Raw genomic sequence first — 21379 nt, forward strand, 5'->3', positions numbered from 1 at the left:
TTGGCCAGAAAAACGTCAATTCTGCCCCCCCATGAATCTTTCACCACGATTTATTATTCAATCGGTACACTGTTGTATTGTACCAACTTGGTTTCTACCTTTTACAAAATTTAAGAAAAATGAAGAACAATGAAGTTTAAAGGAAAGTAGTTTCTCCAGCATATGCATAAGTTATTTCTGGTGGGATTAGGGTGACGCTCGCCTCCCATCATTCTGTTCACAGACTTCCGCCAGGCGCTCTTGAGCGTCTGTAGTTTCTTTGCGAGTCTATCCTTTACCGAACAAGGCCCAGTGACAACAGCACGTTCCCGGCTAGCAGCGATTCACGTCGCGAGCCACTCTACCATGCGTACAGCAAAACGGACCGTATTCGTATTGGAACGCTCAATATTTTGCCCATTGGCTCACGTCTTAATCCTCTCGACACGCTACACCGTTTTCTAAGTGGGTTGGTACGAGTCAATACATGTCCAGATTGCGGTAGCCGTAGAAAGACCCCGACACGGTCGCTGCGAGCCTTTTATCGATGAAAATACGGGTAGAGACGGGTCGGTTAAATGAAGCTAATGTCATGGCGCTCTTCCTTCGCTGGGGAGGGGGGGGGGTAAGGAGCGTGTAGATCTCTGTTACGTGTAGCTCGAGGGTGTTGAGCTTGGTTTCTTGGAGGTCAAGGCTGTCGATATGGTTTCATAATGACCTAGACATTCTCGGGCGAGTCTTGTACGGTAAAGTTTCTCGGGATCCTGGGGCTAAAGCGAGGGCATCCAGGGTTACGGAGTACGAAGTCAGCAGTCACAACCTTGTGGTCCAATCGTCTGAGCGCGCCTCCCTGCGACTGTGCAACGAATGTCCTGCAGACCGAGAATGTAATCAATCTGACTGTAGACGTAAAATGCGAATCTGCGCTGAGTCCTTGTGGTCTTGTGTCTAGCCTTCTTCTAGAACCCTGTACTAGTGCAACAAAAATGAAGAGTAGTGCGTAAATTCGTATATGAGCACCCGTTTGAAATGCGAATGCCGCGTGCGTGGGAGCCAAGAAATGCTCCCCAGTGATACATTGTCCGAGATTCGCGCTGGACATAGCAGTGATGACTGTGATACCTCTACGTAGTAGTTTGGTGAGAACCTCCGCGTCCTATATGCGAAAATGCTAGTTCAAGCATTAGCTCAACTGGTCTGCGACGCACACACCAGAGGGGACAATTTCTTTTGCTTAACACGATCATCCAGCAACAATGGAATCAGACCTTCATAGTTGTCGAAGATGCGGCGGCTGTAGTGAGCTACAAGTTCTTCCGCTCGAAGCGTCATCAGAAGTACAATGACACTATTTGGTAGCCCTCACGGGACGTCAGCGAGAGATTCGACATCGCATCTATAACGACTCTGCTGCAAACACCACTTGCTTGAAAAGTGGAAGGAAGAAACTGCTTCAAGCAATTAGTGATCGCTCCCAAATAGCCTCCAATGCCATCAACGAAAAAACGTTTATCCTTCAAGCAACATAGTATACCGCATAAACGTTTGCAGCCTTCCGTGCCACGACACTCAGGAGCCTATCCCCCGCGGCTTCTCATTCAAGATAAGTCAGGTAAGCAAATTCGGAATCGCCGCGCTGCTAATCAAATTGTTCTACCAGTTCAACATTAAGTGTACGAGATCTTTGATGATGTTGTCTGTCGTATAGCAACTGGATACAAACTCAATCATTCCCAGTAGAAGCAGGTTTTCAGCACGTTTTGTGACATGACAACGGCGGAAGCCAGAGATAGAAAGCTTACGTTTCCCTGTCACAGCCGAGGAATTGCACTGTGTTCTCTTCCGACTCGCTAACGGATGATTCTCCGGTTCTGACGGCATCCCGGATGAAGTACTCAAGTATGGACGGCCGCTCTAGTTTCATTACCCTTCCTAATCGCAGCTACGAAGAAGAAAACACGATCAAGCTAGGAGAAGGCATCTTACTGCTTCCTCGAAACTGAGCAAGCCTCGAGGTGACTGTTTCAGCCTCCGACCGATCGTACTCCTTGGCAAAATTCGCAAGGCAGTCTCGCTCGCTGTGCTTACCAGAATAACACCATCAGTCAAACCAAACCTACCGCCTCACCGGACAACTTGTTGCTGCTACGAGCAACCGTCTGGTGGCATGCGCAATTTTCGACGCCCCAGAATCGATTAAGATTTCAAAGGGATGGTTGTATCCCCGTACACATCCGTGTACTACAAGCAGACCGCTGTTGCCCTTCGCCAATTTGAGAGTACATAGACTCTCAAATGCTTAGTCCCCGTGGTACGCTCCATTTCCGTACCGCTCACGAAGGCTTACGACTTTACCAGTAGGGAACCCCGTCCCTACAGGTCTCCGGCGTTCCCCTGGCCTCGGGAGCTTGGCTTCTGCCAACGACCCTTGAGGACGGGCTTGGGGAGAACCCGCATGCAGTATGCGGGTTCTCCACAACCGAAACAGCGAATGCCGTGCTGTTGGGCGGACCCAAGCTCAATAGGAACTCGTTCGGTGGGGTTCGATCGGCCGGAATTCGACACGAAAACTCCTTGACCACGCTGAGGTTCTGTGTACGCGCTTGGATATTGCTGTATTCTTCTTGATGGGTCACTTGAATCACCTCTTCGAGGGGACTTGACTGCACCTAGACCTGCTGAGTGCGCGGCGGGCCCACTCGAAGGACGTCCATGAGCACTGTCACCTTGATGTGTTCATTGAGTGGGCTGCTCACTAGGGACGCCGTAAGCTCCCTCGTCTCTTGGACTTACTCGTGCAGCTTACGCGCTTCCTGATCTGCATGAGAGATAGCGCGAGCGCTGGCGGTACTCGTAGCTCGCTGGGAGGAACGCGGCTCGAAGCCGTTTGCACGGCTGAGCCCCGGATGTGAAACATTTAGGCAAAATCGTCTCCCACGTGTACGCCCAACCCTTGGCACAACCGCTAAGGTTGGAGAGCGTAAAAGCAACACGAAGTTGCTCAGTCGACATCAGAGCCGCGTTTATTGCGGACCCAGAATTATAGGTTCTCTCTTTCTTTCCCTTCGCACGGCTTCACCTTCAGCCGTATTGGCTCTGGTGTGGCGGACCTGCTTCCGCCACCGGAGCCTGCCGGTTTCTTCGCACATGTGCGATGATCCCTCACTCGATAGCGTCAAATGCGTTGACACGCTCGAGCTACTTGGCTGGTGCTGACGCCGCCAGGCTCTGCAGGGTTCCCATCCCAAAGATTTCAGCCATATACCGAGCCGACTCGAACTGTGAGTCGTTCAGGTGAGGAAAGTCGTTCCTGTAGCGCGTAGAGCACCACAAAGTTGATATGCACGTCGATGTGTTTCGCCGTCGATGATGCCTTCTCACCTTTTTAATTACTTGAGCGATGCCTGGTTGTCGACACGCAACTCGAGAGGCCGAACACAGACCTCCCTTAGCTCACCCAGCAGTCCTCGTGCCCCCAGCAATTCCTGTCCGACGACGGGAGCTGCCGTGAACCCCGCTTGCATAGTGGACAGCTCCACGCCGCCTTGTTTATTACCTATCCATCCAACGGCATAACGTCAATCGTCCGAAATCCACCTGTGACCGACTTCCTGTCTTACGTACCTGTGACAAAGTCAGTATCGCTGTATTTGCAACCTCCGGGTCTTCACACAAGCCATCGTCGCCTTGCATCCACAGACGCAACTCCTTCGTCCCCGCCAAGTATCTGACCACACGTTTAGCGAGCTTCCGATCCGCTACAGACGGTCGGTGCGTGAGCCTCAACGCTATTTGTGTGGCTAGCGTAATGTCCGGCCGTGTTTACCTTGCTATCGAAAGCAGACCGCTAACCAGGGATTGGAAACTGGAGACTGTAACCGCTCCCCGACGGACATGTAAGCCGCGGGACATCAGCTGCCGAGTCTCAAACACTGTTCCACGCTTCCCCTATCGTGGTCCTCACTCCGTGCGCCATCTTCATGCCCGGACCCTGCAGCACGCTCACTATCGTGCGCTCCTGGTCCAGGCTGTTGCCATCCCTTCGTCGTAATTCATTCTCATCCCGAGGAACTTGTGAGATCTTCCGAGGCCCTTGACGGGCAGAGGCGCAAGCCCTTCAGAGAAAGCGTCAACCGTACCTTGGTCCGTGCCCGTGACGAGCATATCATCCACATAAACGCCAACAACAACAATGACTCCACCCTTCCAACGGAAGTAAGCGCACAGGTCGACCAAACACTGGACGAAACCTATTTCTGTCAGTTTTCGGTATAGCAAATTGCTCCACAGCCTCCCTGCCTGTTTCAAACCGTAGAGGGCTTTACGAATCTCCAGCACGAGCGGGTCCGAAAACGACACCCATAGGCGTCTTCGCAACCATTCGAGGGTCTTAATTCCCCGTGGGATTCTGTAAAGCTGTCCAGTTCCTTCGCATTGTCCGCCTTGACGTAAGCGTTTAGCGGGCCCTTGAGGTCAAAGAAAATACCCCCCCCCTTCAGTTATATCGATTGAAGCTTGATATTCGGAATGCTTCTTGGACTGGTGATTATTTGTCCGTTTCGCTTGCGCGCAAGTTATACAATTGACACATCGATGATCAGTCATTTCAATGCCCGCGTTCGGTGTCGTGCCAGACGCTCTACAGCGTCGTAGTTCAAATGCCCCGACCGCCTATGAAACCCGTATAGCCTTCCTCTCCGCTCGTAAATGCCAGTATCGCTCATAGCACTGGCCTCGCATTCCAGTGCGACCATGATCTAAGTTTGCGCTTCCCTTCCACACTGCCACGCACAGCCAACATCTTCTGCAGCAGCTCCACGTCGTTGTATTCCTTGACAGCTACAACCCCCTGTCGTTGCGATACGTCAGGGTGTAACTCGTCTCATCGAGCTTAACGTAGGATATCAAATCATGAACCACACGGACAGCGAAGTAAAGGTCGGTCAGCTTGACTGACTTGTCCACACCTCATGCCGCCACTTTCTGCGTCAGTGTGCCATTCTTGGTCACGACCAAAGGTTCTCTGGTCGGTTGAATGCACACGTCGTCACACGGCTCCACATCTTCGAGCCACGACTCTTCTTTAGCCAAATATCAACTCGATCCGCTGTCGAGTATCCATACATCGTCTCTCTCGTCCACCTCCTCGCCCACAGCATAAGTGATGTCGGCTAATTCCTGCCTCGCTCGCGATTGAGGCATGCGGCACGTAGATGTCCGACCTTTTTGCACGCGTGACAGCGTCGGGCTTCGTTCTTCTCTATGACGACAGCAATGTCGTCGCGTCCCAGGTGCCGGTATCATGATGGCTCCAATTCCCAAGATTGCTCTAAGTGCGCAAGTTCTTCCGCATGATGTAGATAATCCATCCACATTGGTCATAAAGAAGGTGCGCAGGTCAGCCGAGCCATACTGCACAATATTGTTGAGTATCAAGTAGTATGTGCCTCCACCGGACATTTCCAAGACTGCAACCAGGTACATGTAATGCTCGATCCAGGTTTGTTTGCTGTCCTTTGGCGCAGTAAACAGTTTCATCGCTTATGTTCGTCTTTAACGCTTCCAACATCCTTTCCATGGTTTACTGCAACGTGGGTATTTAAGCACCAGGTCTAGTTCTGCTTGTTGTAGTACATTTCGGTAGTGCCCGGCAGCTAATGGTCGAGTAAGTGGACCTTCACGTCTTCAGCCCATGCGAACCCGCACGCTGACTGATATATATTTCACCGGTCGTTCAAACCGCCGCCCCCATTCCAGAAAACCGGACCCCAAGCCAACGTACAGCTCCTTACCATCGAACGGCCTGATGGCAAGTTTATTCTGCCTGACGTCTGGACACCTCACAGCCGGTCCGCTGTGATTGTCCACTGGGAAACTTCCAGCACCCGGCTGCGGCTGTGCTAATCGGGGCTGAATAGGTGGACCCGCGGATCATTGGACTTGTGCGGCGGCGTACAGACGCTAAAGCTCAGATAATGGCTGCCCATATCCAGGATGTTGCTGACTAAAGTATTGGAAAGGCGCCACTAGTCTCCTCGGACTCGTCCTGTGTGACGTGCTGGGTGGCCAAGGAGTCCAAATGCATTTGTGCTCCTCGGCCAAGAACAGAGGCAAATCGACTGAAATCCATAGGTGGTGACATCGAATGGTCGACCTCGCACGCTTGTCTTCGCCATCAAGGTTCCTCTTCACCTTTGTCTGCGACTCTTCATTCCGCTCCAGGTGCCCAACCAATCCCTCCATCAGCGTCATCATCCTGGATAAGTCCTTAACGCCGTTGTTGCCGATAGCCGTGTGGTGCTGCCGGTGCCTTATTGTTAGCACTGGCGGTGCTCTTCTGTAGCGAGGCTACACGCAAGTGGCGACATGTAGCCACTTGGCTACGAAGAAGGCTTTCCACGTTGGTGTGAGATACGCCAATGGTTACATTTGGCAGACTATTGGTCTGTATACATTAGAGGCATTCATTCGCTAAAAGTCAATATCTTGAACCAATTAGAATTGTACGATTCTGTAAATTATTCGTTGGCAAATACCTTTCATTTCAAAAAATAGATTAGGAGAAAAACCCAAACAAGAACAAACAGACAGTTCTCAAATTTACCCGAAATCGTATGTGCTTTCCTATTTAACTAATAGGCCTTTCTGTTTTAGATGAAAGTATAGTTAAACTAAGGGAGCCGCATCTTACGCTTCCTCCTGCACGTGCGCTATCGTATAAGCCGAAGGAGTGGGCACAGCGTAGGCCCATTGCATCTTCTCGTTTGCATCGCCAGTCAGATTAGCCCTTTCGTGGCTGGGTACCGGTGCGTACGTCGGCGTCGCTTCACTGTTGTCGATGTTCAGTGGACTCAAGATCTGTTGGCCTGCAGTCCTCAGACCGCACGAGTTCTTGTACGAGGTTAATAATGCAAAAGATGGAGTGATATTGGGTGTGTTAGCTACCTTGCTTGTCTCTCTCATCTCTCCGAACCCCCTGAGCCACAGAACCACTTGCAGCCACGTCCAGACTGTTGTGTCGGACGAGTAGCTGTAGTTGTTGCAATGCTGTCAGTATTTGGAAAGTGAGATGGCACACGCTACCTCTTCGTAACATCCCTCGGCTTTCCCTTTTGGTGGCCAATGCTGGCCTCTTTCCTTTGGCTGGCTGTTAGCGCATCTGCTGTCTTAGCCAATAAGCGCTGGTTTACATTTCATTTAGCCTATCCTATTTCTTCAATTGGTAGCATACAAAGTAATATATACTATGGCACAACTCTCCCACTAAAGAGCTAGCATTGTCCATCAATCCTTCTTGTAATCTTTCTTGGAGAGTGCGAGCTCTCAGATCTTTCATGTTTATTTCCGTGTCACAATCCCAAATTACGATTTTAAGAATACCGAACTTACCTTTTGTATTCACCACGAGGTTTGGAAGAATGCCCGATATAATAAAATGAACCCAAATCAGATTCAGTACTTTGCTTCCTATTAAACCTGTTTCTGGGGGTGCCCACAATTGTCGAGCCCTCTCAATTTCAATTCTGCCTCCATACTACGCAAGTACTGGTCCCGACGAAAACCTCCGGGGGCGTCCACAAGCCACTTGTACTCTTCCTGACAACAGCGGTCTGGCCTAAGCCTCTGAGGCCTTAATGGTCCCGGCCGTTTGGCATCCAACGGACCACCAGCTGCTCATGAGGGGCACTGCAAGGGGAAAGTCTGATCATTCAGCAACTCGTGGGCGTCCAGTCTTTGATCATTTGTACTTCTTGTAGTGGCAATTTAGAGAGTCAAGAGTAAAATTCACTTTAAATAGAGTCAAAAAGTACTCTGGAGTAAGGGGCTGATAGCCCAGACGTGCCCAAATGCCAATATTAGGGCTAGGTTTGCACTAAAATCAATGTTTTATCCTAAACGTTTGCCTTTAGTCTTCAAATTGCCCTTAAAGCTGAACTTGTTTGCTAACATCAAGTGAAGTTTGAAACTTTATTTTGATTTTCCACTTTAACCTTGTGTTATCTTCCCTTTACATCAATTTCCTTACTTGAGTTAAACCACCTTTATTTGAGAGGACCTTAAACTTATTTGGGGTACTCCGATTTACTGTCCTATATCCATCATGTAACGAAGCTTTTCAAACTGTCCTTGACTTAACGGTTTTGTTAGCGCGTCGGCTATCATATCGCTAGTGTTACAGTAAGAAACTCTAATACTATTTTCCTCATGCTTATCGCGGACTTGTAAATGCCTAATATCAATGTGATTAGTCGATGAATGACTGCAGGATCTCTAATAATGCTTATTGCTGCAGTATTATCACACCAACAATGTGTTGGTAGTACTTGACCGTAGCCTAACTCCTGTAATAGTAGTCATAACCACATAGCTTCTCTTACACCTTCACTAGCAGCTTCAAGCTCTGATTCTGCTGTGTTAATACTTATACAATCTTGCTTAATACTTTTCCACGTGATGCAAGCGCCAGCTAGTAATGATACATATCCTGTAATAGACTTTCTTTCTTCATTAGCATTCGCGAAGCTCGCGTCTGTGTATAGCTCTACCTTTATAGTACAACTTCCATTGTACTCTAAGCCATACTGCGACGTTCCTTTCAAGTACTTTAGTACACGCTGGGCCGCCTTCCAGTGGGTCTTATTATAGCAAAATAGATATTTACTAAGCTTTCTAACAGCGTTGGCAATATCAGGCCTAGTGCCTCGTACTAAATACATTAATGACCCGACTAGACCCTTATAGGCAAACGCTATCTGCTCTGGTGTTAGAGCCATTTCCTTTGCTAGTACTACACTTTTAGCTTGTGGTGTTGGGGCTGTAGTACAGTCTCGCATCGGATACTTATGCAAAAGATCATTGATATATTTCTTTTGAGACAAACGTAATGCTTTCTTTTCTAGACCCTTTTAATCTCCATTTTCAGCAAATAGTGCAACTCCCCTAAATCTTTTATTGTAAACTTTGCTGACAGTATAACTTTAAGGTCATTAATAGAGCTCAGATTTGAGCCTGCAATTGTTAGGTCGTCAAAATACACGCACACAATAAGTACGTGTTGGACCGATTTATCCTCCCTACAAGCAATGCTCTTTCGTGCATCTAAAAAATCCTAAATTCTTAAGGAATTCATTGATAACTCCATACCAAATTATAGGGGCCTGATTTAGGCCGTACTGTACAAACTTTTGAGCAGCTTACACACAAGGTTTCTGTTGCCTTCACGAGATCCTAGCGGTTGCCTCATGTATATACTCTCACTTAAACCACCGTTTAGAAATGCAGATGATACACCCATTTGATGTAAATACAGTCCTAGAATAGTACCCAATGCGAGCAGAAGCCGCAGAGATTCATATCGAGCTACAGGAGCAAATACCCATTTATAATCAATACCATACATTTGGGTATTCCCTTGAACTACAAGCCGAGCTATTAAGCGGTCTACAGTCCCATCAGCATTGTATTTAATATCAAAGAGCCAATGGCAGCCAAGTGACCTTCGTCCTTTTGGAAAAGGTACTACCTCCCATGTCTTGTTACCTAAAAGTGCATCATACTCAGCTTTAATAGAACACTCCCATTGCTTAGTATGTGGGTTAAATCGAGCCTCTTTTATCGATTTCGGAATTTGTATCTTAGGCATGTTAGCCGTTGCAGCATGTAGCTGTGTGACATAATCTCTGAGCCGAACGTTCGGTATCTTTTAGCGTTTTGACCTACGTATGTCATTTTGTGACCTTTTTTGTACTCCCACTGTTTGGGATCTCGGTGGTCGTGAACTTCCGGACTCAACAGGCTTTGCCGCTACAACTTCGATATCACTTCTAGATCGCTTTTCTAAATTGTGAATAATATTTTCTTCTTTTGTAATATTACTACTATCCTCAGTAGGAAATGATCGCTTAATCATAGCATCTGTACCAGTAGGAGAGAACTTAACATCTCGAGCTACTATGCATTTCTTAGTCTGTACATCTAACAGCCTGTATCCCTCATTATTAGGAGAAAGTCCTAAACGTTTGCACTCTATGGCTCTTTCACTTAGCTTTGGGTCCTTTCGTTTAGATTTGGGGACATGTGCATAACATGTAGAGCCCCAGATTCTTAATGCTAAAGCATTTGGTTTATTACGGTGCAGTAGCTCATAAAGGGTCTCCATCCCAAGTCTAGCCATAGGTAGATGGTTAGTGATGTTCACAATGTATAATAAGGCCTCCGGCCACCACTTAGCAGCCATATTGGCACCCATTAATGCACAGCGGACCCCGGTCATCATGGTCTGGTGAGACCTCTCTGCACTACCGTTTTCTTCTTGAGATTCTACATTTGAACTCTGAAATACTAATCCGAGTTTTAAACACAGTTTAGATACCTTTTCATTTATAAATTCTGAGCGTCCGTCAGTCCTAATTAGTCGTACCTGAAAAGACGGAAATTGGACTGACAATTGTTTTAACCCCCCCCCCCGTTACTAAGGCTTGATAAGGAAGCTTGTCTCAAAAACCCACATGTTTGATATTAAGCATGTGGGAAATGTGGGAAAAGGTCCATTTGTATTTCTTACGACCTTGTTGCACAGGGTTGGGTAGATTTCGTCAGATAGAAAGTTCTGTGGATACACTACTTTGGGACATGCCTGGTCCGTGTTTGTGGCTGCCATCCACTCATTCTCGAACTCGCCACTGTCATACGCAAGCCACTAAGCCGCAACAAAAATGGCTACACCGCGTCGCGTTACGCGCCGCGACGCAGAGGTTTTCATGCGACGCCTGAGCGGCTACGACGGCGAGAAGAGGGGTCGCCTAGTGCGTGAACACCGCGACTACATCGCAGGAGCACGAGACCGAGATGCAGACTTCGGGGACGACGACGGAGCCTCATTGCCAGCACCGCCGCCGCCGCCTACAACCGGTAGACGCCCACGCATGATTGTCCCAAGTCAGTGCCTCGGGCCTCCGCACAAATTGTTGTCTTCAAGTCGGTCCCGCAGCTCAGCGCTTTGGTTTGGCTCGACAACACGATAGTCTACATGCTGGCTTGCGGGGCCAGCACCTCGATGTCAACTTGCGGTACGTATTGTGTATTGTAATAGTGTGTGTATCTACCCTTGTTTTGTATCGTTTGTGATAGAGCGTCGGATTCCTCGCAGCCAAGGTCAGAAAGAATCGGTCCCCTGCCCGTCCAGCATGAAGGCATATCACCGCTGGATGGGTGGGGTGGACGTACACGACCAGCTGCGGCTGCAGCGCTACTCGCTGCAGCTCTCCTTGCGCTTCCACAAGTACTACAAAAGTCTGGCATTTGGTCTATTTGATATCGCTTTTGTGAATAGCTTTATCGTATTTCGCGAAACAAGGAACATGGGAGGCGAACCCGCCGCTGACCACGCAGGCTTCATTTACCAGCCCCACGCGTAGTTACTGGACATGGGCCCAACTGATTTAGCGAACACGGTACGACTACCGAAGCGTTTATTTTGGGTTTATTCTAATTTCCTACTGTTTGGTCTATTGTAGATGTTCTCACCGGGACATGTGACACACTCGTGGCTTGCAGAGGAGTGCTCGGGTCCGGAAGTTCTTGCTTGAGAGAGACTTGCGGAGTTGGTAGTAACATTGAGAATGCATTAAATGTTTTATCTTGCTGTTGTGCACTAGAGCTTGCTTCGTGGTAGTCACACTGCTTCTCCATCACTCTAGTCAGTAAAGTGCGTAGAATATTCCCTGCTGCTAGAGCAGGATTTCCCCTAGGAATCCTCTTCGTGCACATTGGCGTGTCACCTGTGACTCCAAGTCGAGGTGACGCCACAAGATCCGAAGGCCACAGCTTGGCCATGGACGAGGAGTGGGTGGAGGTGAACGGTATTCGGAAGCGCCGCCAGCGACAGTGTAAGGTGTGTACAATTCGCAATACAGTGAGCAGGTCACGCGGTTCTTTTGTTCAGGGTGCAATAAGGGGAACAAGATGTAAGCCTAGAAATGCATTGATTCTTCATCACTTACTAGTAGCTATTGCAGGTTGTACTTGTGTGATAAAGTGCGCCAGGGTCATTACCCGGGCAACACGCGGACATGCTACGCGATCTGGCACGACCTCTGGAGGATTGGTCGCGATCGCCCTAAGCCTCGCTTCAATCGCGGCATTCAAATGAGGCCACCGGGGAAGAAAGCAGGTAGCGCTGGTGACGCTTCGACGGAAGGTGGTGCTGCAAGTGAAGGTGAGACCGTCGGCGATGATGATGGAAGTAGCGATGGTGACACCACTCCCGAGTAGGCACATGATGTGCAATCAGCTGCTAGTGTTTGTTCTGCATTACTTTTGCACTTCAATACAAGACGTTCGCAGTATTCTTTGCACTCGATTTAGCTAAAGAAAGACTCACCTTGTAAAAAGGCCAATTCGTTTTGCCCTATATCTAGCATGCAGCTATAGACCACGTCAGAACAAACTCGATAGGAAGCGTGTGGCCACATGGACAGTGATAAAGGATGGCTTTGTACTGAGAGGCGGATATGGTTCATTTTTTACCACATACAAACTCCTTGTTTTCACTAGTCTTTAACATGCTTGATATCAAGCATGAGGTTAGTGGGTGTGTATTTACGATTTGCTCTCGTAACGGGGGGGGTGCAGGATTTTATTTTACCCGGTACCTCTTTTAGTGACTTGACTACATTTTACCACTTATAGGCAGCTGCATCATCGACAATTGCTAACGCATAGTGATAGCCAAACGACCCGTATAGACCGTTTACGCTTGTCCTTCCGGTTGAGTCCATATGCAACGTATGCAGAGGCTCAGTAGCCTTGTTTCCGATCATATTTCTATATGACATCCTGTGGTCCTTCATGTGGGCACATGTATTACAAAAGAAGGGTACTTTAATGAGTTCAGAGTAGGGAATATTAGGCAACCCCTCAATTTTCCGGTTACTCATACTCCTAATTAGCCTCTCTTTAATGACATGACCTAATCGTAAGTGCCATTCTTTGAGGATATCACCCAATTTTCCACTTTGAGCTAAACGCACTTCGTCACCTTTTGCTACTGTTGTGAAGAGAAGTTTACTGTCTTTTCCTAAAAAGAACAAAACCTTTCCTGACTTTGCTTGGATGTGACTGTAAGATTGTTTAGCCAGATAGAATGCACCCAGCAAATTGCTATCGCACTTTTGGTCAAATGATATATCGGTAAATGTTACAGAACTCAACCTCCTATTAAAGTTTAAACATGGAGTTTTGTTGATCCCTTAAGTGTACTGTGAGAGGTGGATCCATTACCGTAGGTGAATGTGTGGCTTTGGCCAGGTTGGAGGCCTGTTTCTACCTGGTGCTATAGAGCGACCTGCTCGTATCAACCACCCACATATCATCCGTTAGAGTAAGCCTTTCCAACTAAGAGGCATAACGTCTACTTACCTCTGCTTCAATGCCATCCATAGTTCGAGGCGACAGGGGCGGTGTCTTTGCTGACTTGCCGCAATCCTCAAAACCCTCATTGTGCGCTATGTCCAAACTCTCAATGTCGTCCATGTCCTCATCTTCAGCACACTTCCCCAAAAGGTATTTTCACTCCCAGGAAGTTACTGTCAACAATGTGCGGGTCAAGCAGGGTGCAAAGCGAAACCCCAGTGGAAACGAGGGTGAGAGAAGTTGTTTCTACTGCTTCAAAACTGGCCACTTCAAGCTGGAATGTCCTACCAAGTTGGCCGACAGAGACCCAAATCAAGAAGGTGGACCCCTATTTAGGACTGACGTCAACACTACGCCGGGGGCTAAGAAGGCTAAAAGCCAAGACAACTGCGTTTAACACTATTAAGGCTTTCGCAAGTAAAGGTATGGAGCGCCTAAGTCCCGCCTCTTTCTTCGATGTGTCCTTAAAAATCCGGCGCAGCGAGCTTTCCACCTGATCCACGGTAAAATCCTCCTTTTTCATTGAAATTGAGGATGCCCAAAACTCACTGGGCAGCTGAGACAGCACTTCAACGCAAAGCCACGACTCTGTCACCAAGTCCTGCCCCAAAAGCTTGCGAGACCTCCTATTAATCTCTTTTTTTTGCCTTCTTAAGTTGCGCGAACAAAGTTCTTAGGTCGCTCCAAGGCGTGCGTGCCAATTTAGACCAGGATCCCGTTAACTCAATGAGGCCGCTGTACCTCCTTGCCCAAAATACTTTTCGAGGAGTCGAATAACCTCACATGGATCCATTGAGGAAACCACATCCGGTAGGCTTGACAAAAAGAAGCTAGGAAGAACCTGATTCAACAGGTTCTGAAGATCTCCCTTGCCCGTGTCCAATGCATCACATCACACCGCATTGCGAACGCCTCTTCTGTGGCGGTTTCGGTGGTCGGCGACGTCGGATTTTCGGGGTTGCTTCTGAGGAAGTCAGCCATATGCACCTTCGCTTGGGGGTGCCTCTTCTCAAGCTGCTTCGTTTAGTACACGTGGCCTAATTGGTTGGCGTGCGTTAGTAGCTTGTCCTTCCACATTATGTAGGACTTGCCGTTAAACTTCTCGAGACCGCCACCAGACCTCGCATCGGTAGCCATCGTACTTGAAATGTTGTGTCGGACGAGTAGCTGTAGTTGTTGCAATGCCGTCAGTATTTGGAAAGTGAGATGGCACACGCTACCTCTCCGTAACATCCCTCGGCTTTCCCTTTTAATGGCCAATGCTGGCCTCTTTCCTTTGGCTGGCTGTTAGCGCATCTACTGTCTTAGCCAATAAGCGCTGGTTTACATTTCATTTAGCCTATCCTATTACTTCAATTGGTAGCATACAAAGTAATCTATACTATGGCACAACACAACCCCCCGCGGTCCTCGACGCGCATCACACTAAACACATACTGCGGCTCTGGCTCTACTTCAACAGGTGTAGTGTGCGCTCTGACACACGGCAGTGTATAATGATGCTGTAAGATGCTATACCGAGCCGCCAAGCTCGCAGAAAATACATATGCTGGTTCTAGAAGTGCAACTGGCATGCTACATGGTCACCCACCCAAATATACGCCTACGAACGCTGTGAGAAAGCATGTAAAGTGTCCTTGGCATTTCTTCATGCTTTGCGGAAGTACGGAGCACCCTCCGTACGTGCACAGCGTCTTCCGCTGACCTTCACGGCTGCATGCAGCGAGTCATTGGCAGGGTGGAGAAATGAATGAAAATGCCATCCATTTCGATCCTGACCGGTGCAAACGTCGTCATCCTGGTGCGATGGACGGGGTCTGTGTTCTTAACCGTGATGGCGATCTGCTCCGAGTCGTGCAGCTGCTCCATCCTCACTAACAACACCGTCTTGAGTCCATAATGGTCGGCCACACTGGCATACGCGAGCACCACAAACTTGTCGTGCTCTGATTTCTGAGGGAACACGACGAGATCGTCCCCTAGCGCTCTCAGGAATTGCTGTTGAAAGCTCGTAGCATCGGCAACTTCTGCCTCTGTGTCGTGTGTCCGGGGCGTTCTGTCGCCTTTAGAAGCAGCTTTACGCGTGTACTTGGTGAAGGTGCAGCTGGAACTCACTTGCTGCGTGGCGTTTATCCATAGCTGCTCGAACAGCGCGACGGCCATCCAGGGATGCTCAATACGCTCGATCTCTACAGCCACGTCTTCCTCCTCGTCCAGCGTCCAGTTACTCTCGCGACGCCGCATCATGGTGTTGCGCACAGCTGTACCAAAATAAGGATACAGTTACTTGGTCACAATCTCCTGGGCGCTACCAAGCACGGGAAGAAGTACAAACGGCGGCAGTAGTTGGAGACGGATGTGGGGAGCAAGACGATGGAGGAAATGGCGGTGCTGCAGGCTCCAGGAGGGCGACGAAGAGCGTGCCAAGTGGACCAGTTCGCCGTCGGTGTAAAGGGGCGGCAGCTGCGTCTTTTCAGCGCAGAAGGTGCGTCGCATACAAACTCCCATACAAAAGCCGTTAGTCCACTCTCACTCCGGAATTCGCCAAGCAAGCCATGGCTCCGCGCTCCAGTGCTTGTCGCCGCGTACTAGCCGTACTGTGACGGGGTCACACAGCACCTTGCGCTAGAGGAAGTTATCTTCCGAGAGTATACAAACTCTCAGTGAACGGCAGTTCACAGGTCCCCTCTTTAATTAAAGAGAGCGAAGTGACCTAAATAAGGTAGATTGTAAACTGCGTATATTTATAGGTAGGTTAAGTTTGAGGTTAATACAAACTATCAGTTACCTATAGAAATGCAATGTCATTTAACCAATGGTTGGTTTTGAATGACCTTGGTACCTTGTACCAAATATCCCGGAGTATGACATGTCATACTCCTGAAGTGTGAAGTGTCACACTTCATGTAACCAGGGTACACTTAGTGCTCGTACCCCGTTACATCCTCCCCCACTTAGGTTCGGTTTACCGACCAATCAGAATGAAGAGATGTTCGTCACAAACTCTCATTCTCAAAGTCGAAAACCATCGACTCGGCCGCGCGAGCGCGGCGGAGGCTCACTTTACAGTTAGAGCCTCGAGCAGCAACCTGTGCGCTCTTCGTCAAGGTCTCCACTTCGACCGTTAACATGCCTCGTGGCACTGCTAAGAGCGGTGCTAAGACACGCTCCAAGGCTGCAGCCGGTAAGGCGCAGGCCAAGAGCACTAAGCCTCACGGCAAAGGCTCTGCACTTAAGGAGGCTACTCAGGTGGCCTCCGAGGCGATCGGATCCTCGGGTGACGCGGCTGCGGACAAGCGCGCAAGCAGGCGCCGCAGTCCGTCGCCGCCGTCTTCAGACAATCGTCCGAACCCTCGGTTCGTAGAACGTGAGTTCAACTCGGGCAGTGAGGACGATGCCGAGTCCGAGAGCACTCATGATGCTCCTGCGGGCTCTGTGGGAGGGCACAGCCCAGTGCCCAGTGAGCACAAAGAAGACAGCGTGCAGTCGTCCGCTAGTGATCACGGTGATCACAGTCCCAGGACCTCTGTGCGCTCTGAGAGTCCGGCCGTTAAGGCTAAGGGCACTCCCAAAGCCGGTGGCGATGAGGAAGGGAGTCCTCGCAAACGTCTCTCGCTTGCCGAGGGTCTTGCGCGCGGTAAGGCCTCTAAAGCCGAAGGCGCCAAGCCCTCAAAGAAGCGTACCGCCTCTAAGTCTCCACTCCGCGAGGAGAAGGAGACTCGACGCTCCTATCAGAGTCTCTTCGGCTCCTCGGATGAAGAGGAGGAGAAGGAGGAAGAAGAGGAAGAGGAGGGTGCCATTGTTGAGCCCCGGGAGGTCTCGAATGACCTCGACCAGCAGCAGGAGGATTTCCAAGCTGCCCAGCGTGTGCGTGGGGGTTCGGTGGCGGCACCCGTCAGCCAGGGAGCTGCCATCAACTCAAGAGGGTATTGGCCTCCCGAGGAGAGCTCTGGGGCCGACCTCTTCTTAGAGCTTCTCGTCGCTCCTCGTGGCCTTGTGGGCGGCCACACTTCTAGGGGCATCTATGAACGAGCCCTTGTTCAGAAAGAACAGTTGTTCGTCGACAACGTGGAGGCTGCTCGGTGTGTGCTTCTCGCGCCACACCGCATTCCCCTTAAGGACTTCACGACTTGTCGTAAGAAGCCCGAGACCCGGGGTGGTCTCTATCCTGTTTGGGGATACCCCTGGGTTATGCCCGAGAACTGTCCCACATGGAGTTCTTGTGAGGACATGTTCTGGGCGTGGGTGGAGACTCTCAAGTACTCGCCCACGGAGTTATGGGAACTCCATGAAGATCAGCAGCTGTCCCACATCCTGGACCAGCGTGATCTTCGTGTGAGGTTTGCCCACTTGATCAGCAAGCGTATGCTGCCAAGGGACATCCTGAAGCGCGCGGCTTCTAGCGCTCACGATGAGCGCGGGTACGGTATGTATTCATCATCCGTACCCCGTTCGGGCAAGAAGCCCCGGACTACTTATGAAGCTGCCGCCGCTTCTGTTCCCAGATTGCGACAGCCTTCGGGCAGTCAATCAGGAGCCGTTCAATCGGCTCCCACGAGTTCTCGGAGTGGGCATAACCCCTCCACTTCACGAGGAGCTGTCGCTTCCCGCGACACCGTTGCTCCTGGAGGATCCGCTCCACGTGGAAGTGGACTTCTCCATTCCGGTCAAGCAGGGGCGGAGGTGCCCTCGTACGAGTACGAGTACTCGGCGCCTCCCGAGAGCCACTCTCGTTCGAGTGCTCCGACTGCGGGTCCGACACGGGACCCTGAGGTTGACCGCCTCCGTCAACGTCTCCTCGTGCTTGAGATTGCACTTGGCCTTGGGACTGGCGGTAATGCTGCCGCCCAGGCCGGGAATCAGGGCGAGCTCGCTCGTCTTGCGGGTCGCCTGGACATGGTGGAGCGTGAGGTCGCGAGCCTGCACCTGCGGGTGGACCGCCGGGCCTCTTCGTCCGATCTGGACGAGGCCTTTCGCATGATCCGACGGATCGAGGCTTTGTTGCCACGTCCGGAGCCGCCTGCGGCACACTCCCAGACGTACGCGTATGGTGCGTACCCGGCGTACTCAGCGTACTCGGCGTATGGCGCCGGGGTCCGTTCGTATGGAGCCCCTCCGGCGTACGGTCTTGACCGCAGCCTTGCCGTCCCGACCGAGGCTTGGGTGCCTGCTCCGACGCCCTCGTCGGCGACTGTGACCGGCCCTCGCTTCGAGGAGCTGGGTCAAGGGGGGTCTACGAGTCAGCAACCCCCTGCGGGTCAAAGTACCGCTTAAGACGTCCGACATAGAACGTCGGGTGCGTCGTCATTGACTTTGGAAGGTCGATGGTGTACGACGCACCATGTCTGGCCAGGACTGCAAAAGGTCCGATGAAGCGGTGCTTCAGCTTGTTGCTGCCGACAGAGCTAACAGTGTCTAGAGGTAGGTTCCTCGTGTCTAGTAACACTAAGTCACCAATCTCAAATATACTTAAGTTTCCTCTTCCTTGTTTGTCCGAGTACTCCTTTTGTTTATCTTGGGCCGCTGCCATGGCATCGCGGACCCTGCTGACAATGTTCAGCTTGGTATCCATAAAGGATTCCACCTGTTTCCGCAGCGAAACTGGCCTCACATCCGAGACCTGGGAGGAAAGGGCTTTCCGAGCCTCTCCCCCACTTAGAATAGAGGAGTCAGTGTTTCCTCGAAGAGTAAGAGGCACTCTGGGGTGGCGGAAGCCGTTCAAGTAGAACGGCGTGAACCCCGTGGACGCGTGCACCGCGTTGTTGAGCGCAAACTCAACAACTGGAAGCTGCGTCGACCACGTACGTGGCGCTGCCGCGCACACACTGCGCAGAGTGTCCTCGAGCACTCGATTGACGCGCTCTGTTTGGCCGTCTGTCTGCGGATGATCCGCAGTGGACATCTGCAGACGAGTTCCCAGTAAAGGGAACAGCGTTTTCCAAAACGCAGCAGTGAACCGCGGGTCTCGGTCCGAGACAATCGTCTCCGGGAGACCGTGATAGCGGAACACGCCATCGACGAACAACCTTGCGGTTTGTTCGCCCGTCACAGTGACGGGAACTGGAGCAAGATGTACCATCTTGCTCAGCCGACACACGAACACCAAAATTCCGGTGTTGCCGTGTCCGTCGGCGGGAAGCCCAAAGATGAAGTCAAGACTCATCGACTTCCAACAATCAGCCGGTACGGGCAGGCTCTGTAGTGGAGCCGAAGAGTGCCCTGCGGGTTTAACCCGCTGACATGTTTCACATGTCTTGACGTACCGGGCGACCCACTTATACATGTGGGTCCACCAGAAGGACTGAGAGACCGACAGAAAGGTCTTCTCGCGGCCCAAGTGGCCGCTGGAGGGCGCGTCATGCGCCTCCGCGAGGATGTCGAACTTCAGATCCTCGTCGTTGGGTACGACCACCCGTGGAGGATCAGTGGGCTCCACCCGATAATAGAGGAGGCCCTCCTTCAACTCATATCGGTGGAGCCGTGAGCGCTGTCGCGACGAGAGCCAGTCGGACTTCGCGCTCGTTCCGGCCTTAAGGAACTTGACGATAGGCGCGACAGCCTCATCGTCCCGATACGCCATGCGTATCCGATCATATAGATCCGTTGTCACCCGCGTGATGTGGGCCAACTCATAGTCGGGACGCCTAGAGAGGGCGTCCGCAAGCACGTTGAGCTTGCCCGGCTTGTACTCGACGCGGAAGTTATATTCCGCGAAGAAGGACAGCCACCTCGCCATCCGTTGGGAGAGGTGAGGCGAGTTAGTCGCCGTCCTCAAGGACGCGTGGTCTGTGTAGATCACAAAGGGCGTAGAGCCCAGAAGGTGAACACGGAACTTCACAAGGGCATATTTCATTGCCAGGAGCTCCTTGTCATGGACAGGGTAGTTCCGCTCGGCGGCTTTGAGCTGCCTAGACTGGAATGAGATGACTCGTTCCTGTCCAGCCGTGTCGTCCTGCAGCAATGCACACCCGATGGCGTAATCGGAGGCATCGCAGACGACGCTAAACGGCTTCGTCTCGTCCGGCAGAGCCAGGACAGGGGCCTCTTGGAGACTGGCCTTGATGCTGTCAAAAGCATCCTGGTGCTCTTGCTCCCAGCGCCAGTCGACGTCCTTCTGAAGGAGGCTCGACAAAGGCTTGGCGAAGCCCGCGTACCCAGCGCTGTACTTGTGAAGGTAGTTGGCCAAACCCAACCACTTTCGAAGATCCTTCTGGGATCGGGGCGTCGGCCATGCTGCTATGGCCTTGACCTTGTCTGGGTCAGCCCGAACGCTCACGTTGCTTACGAAGCAACCGAGAACTTTGATCTCTGGTGACGCGAAAACGCACTTGTCGATGTTGGCGTAGAGCTTGTTCGCTCGCATCACGTCCAACACTCGACGGAGGTGTCCTAGATGCACCTCCATGGCCGTCTTGCCTCCCTCGGCACGGCTATGGACGAAAATGTCGTCGAAGTACGTCTGTACGAAGGTACGCAAAGGGCGGAACAATTGCGTCACCAGGCGATTGAACGTCGCCGGGGCGTTAGACAAGCCCTGCGGCATGACGAGCCACTCCCAAAGCATGCCGCTTGGAGTGCTTACCGCGGTGAGCGGGATGTCACTCTCTCGCATCAGGATTTGGTAGTATCCGTCTACCAAATCCAGCGCACTGTACAGTACGCTCCCGGCCATGTTGTTCAACAACACATCCTTTCGTGGGATCGGTGTTTGGGCCGGCACCGTTGCGTTGTTCAGCTTGTTATAAGCGTGAACCAGACGCCACTTTCCGTTCGGCTTACGAACGCAGAAAGTCGGCGTCGAGTGCGGGGATTTCGACTCCCGCACCATGCCTGCCTTCGCTTTCGCGGCGAAGAAGGCATCAATGACCTCGCACTATTCGCGCGGGAGAGGCCATTGCCTCGTGACACAATACTTTGTGCCGGGCTCGAGATCAATCTCGTGCCGTACGCCTCGATCCGGTGGGAGTTGGGTCGGTGGGTGTTTATT

General features: G+C 51.1%; 1 protein-coding gene across 1 annotated transcript; it reads right to left on the reverse strand.

Annotated features, from left to right (window-relative positions):
* Window positions 1-15185: 15185 nt before the first annotated feature.
* On the reverse strand, window positions 15186-15639 carry PITG_00162 (protein kinase; the record flags this gene model as incomplete). Its single annotated transcript, XM_002908742.1, has 2 exons — window positions 15186-15262; window positions 15306-15639. The coding sequence occupies 2 exons, from the start codon at window positions 15637-15639 to the stop codon at window positions 15186-15188; spliced, it is 411 nt and encodes a 136-aa protein (XP_002908788.1).
* Between the last annotated feature and the right edge of the window lie 5740 nt (window positions 15640-21379).

Source organism: Phytophthora infestans, genomic scaffold (assembly GCF_000142945.1).
Source record: "Phytophthora infestans T30-4 supercont1.1 genomic scaffold, whole genome shotgun sequence".
In the NCBI taxonomy this organism is placed as follows: Eukaryota; Oomycota; class Peronosporomycetes; order Peronosporales; family Peronosporaceae; genus Phytophthora; species Phytophthora infestans.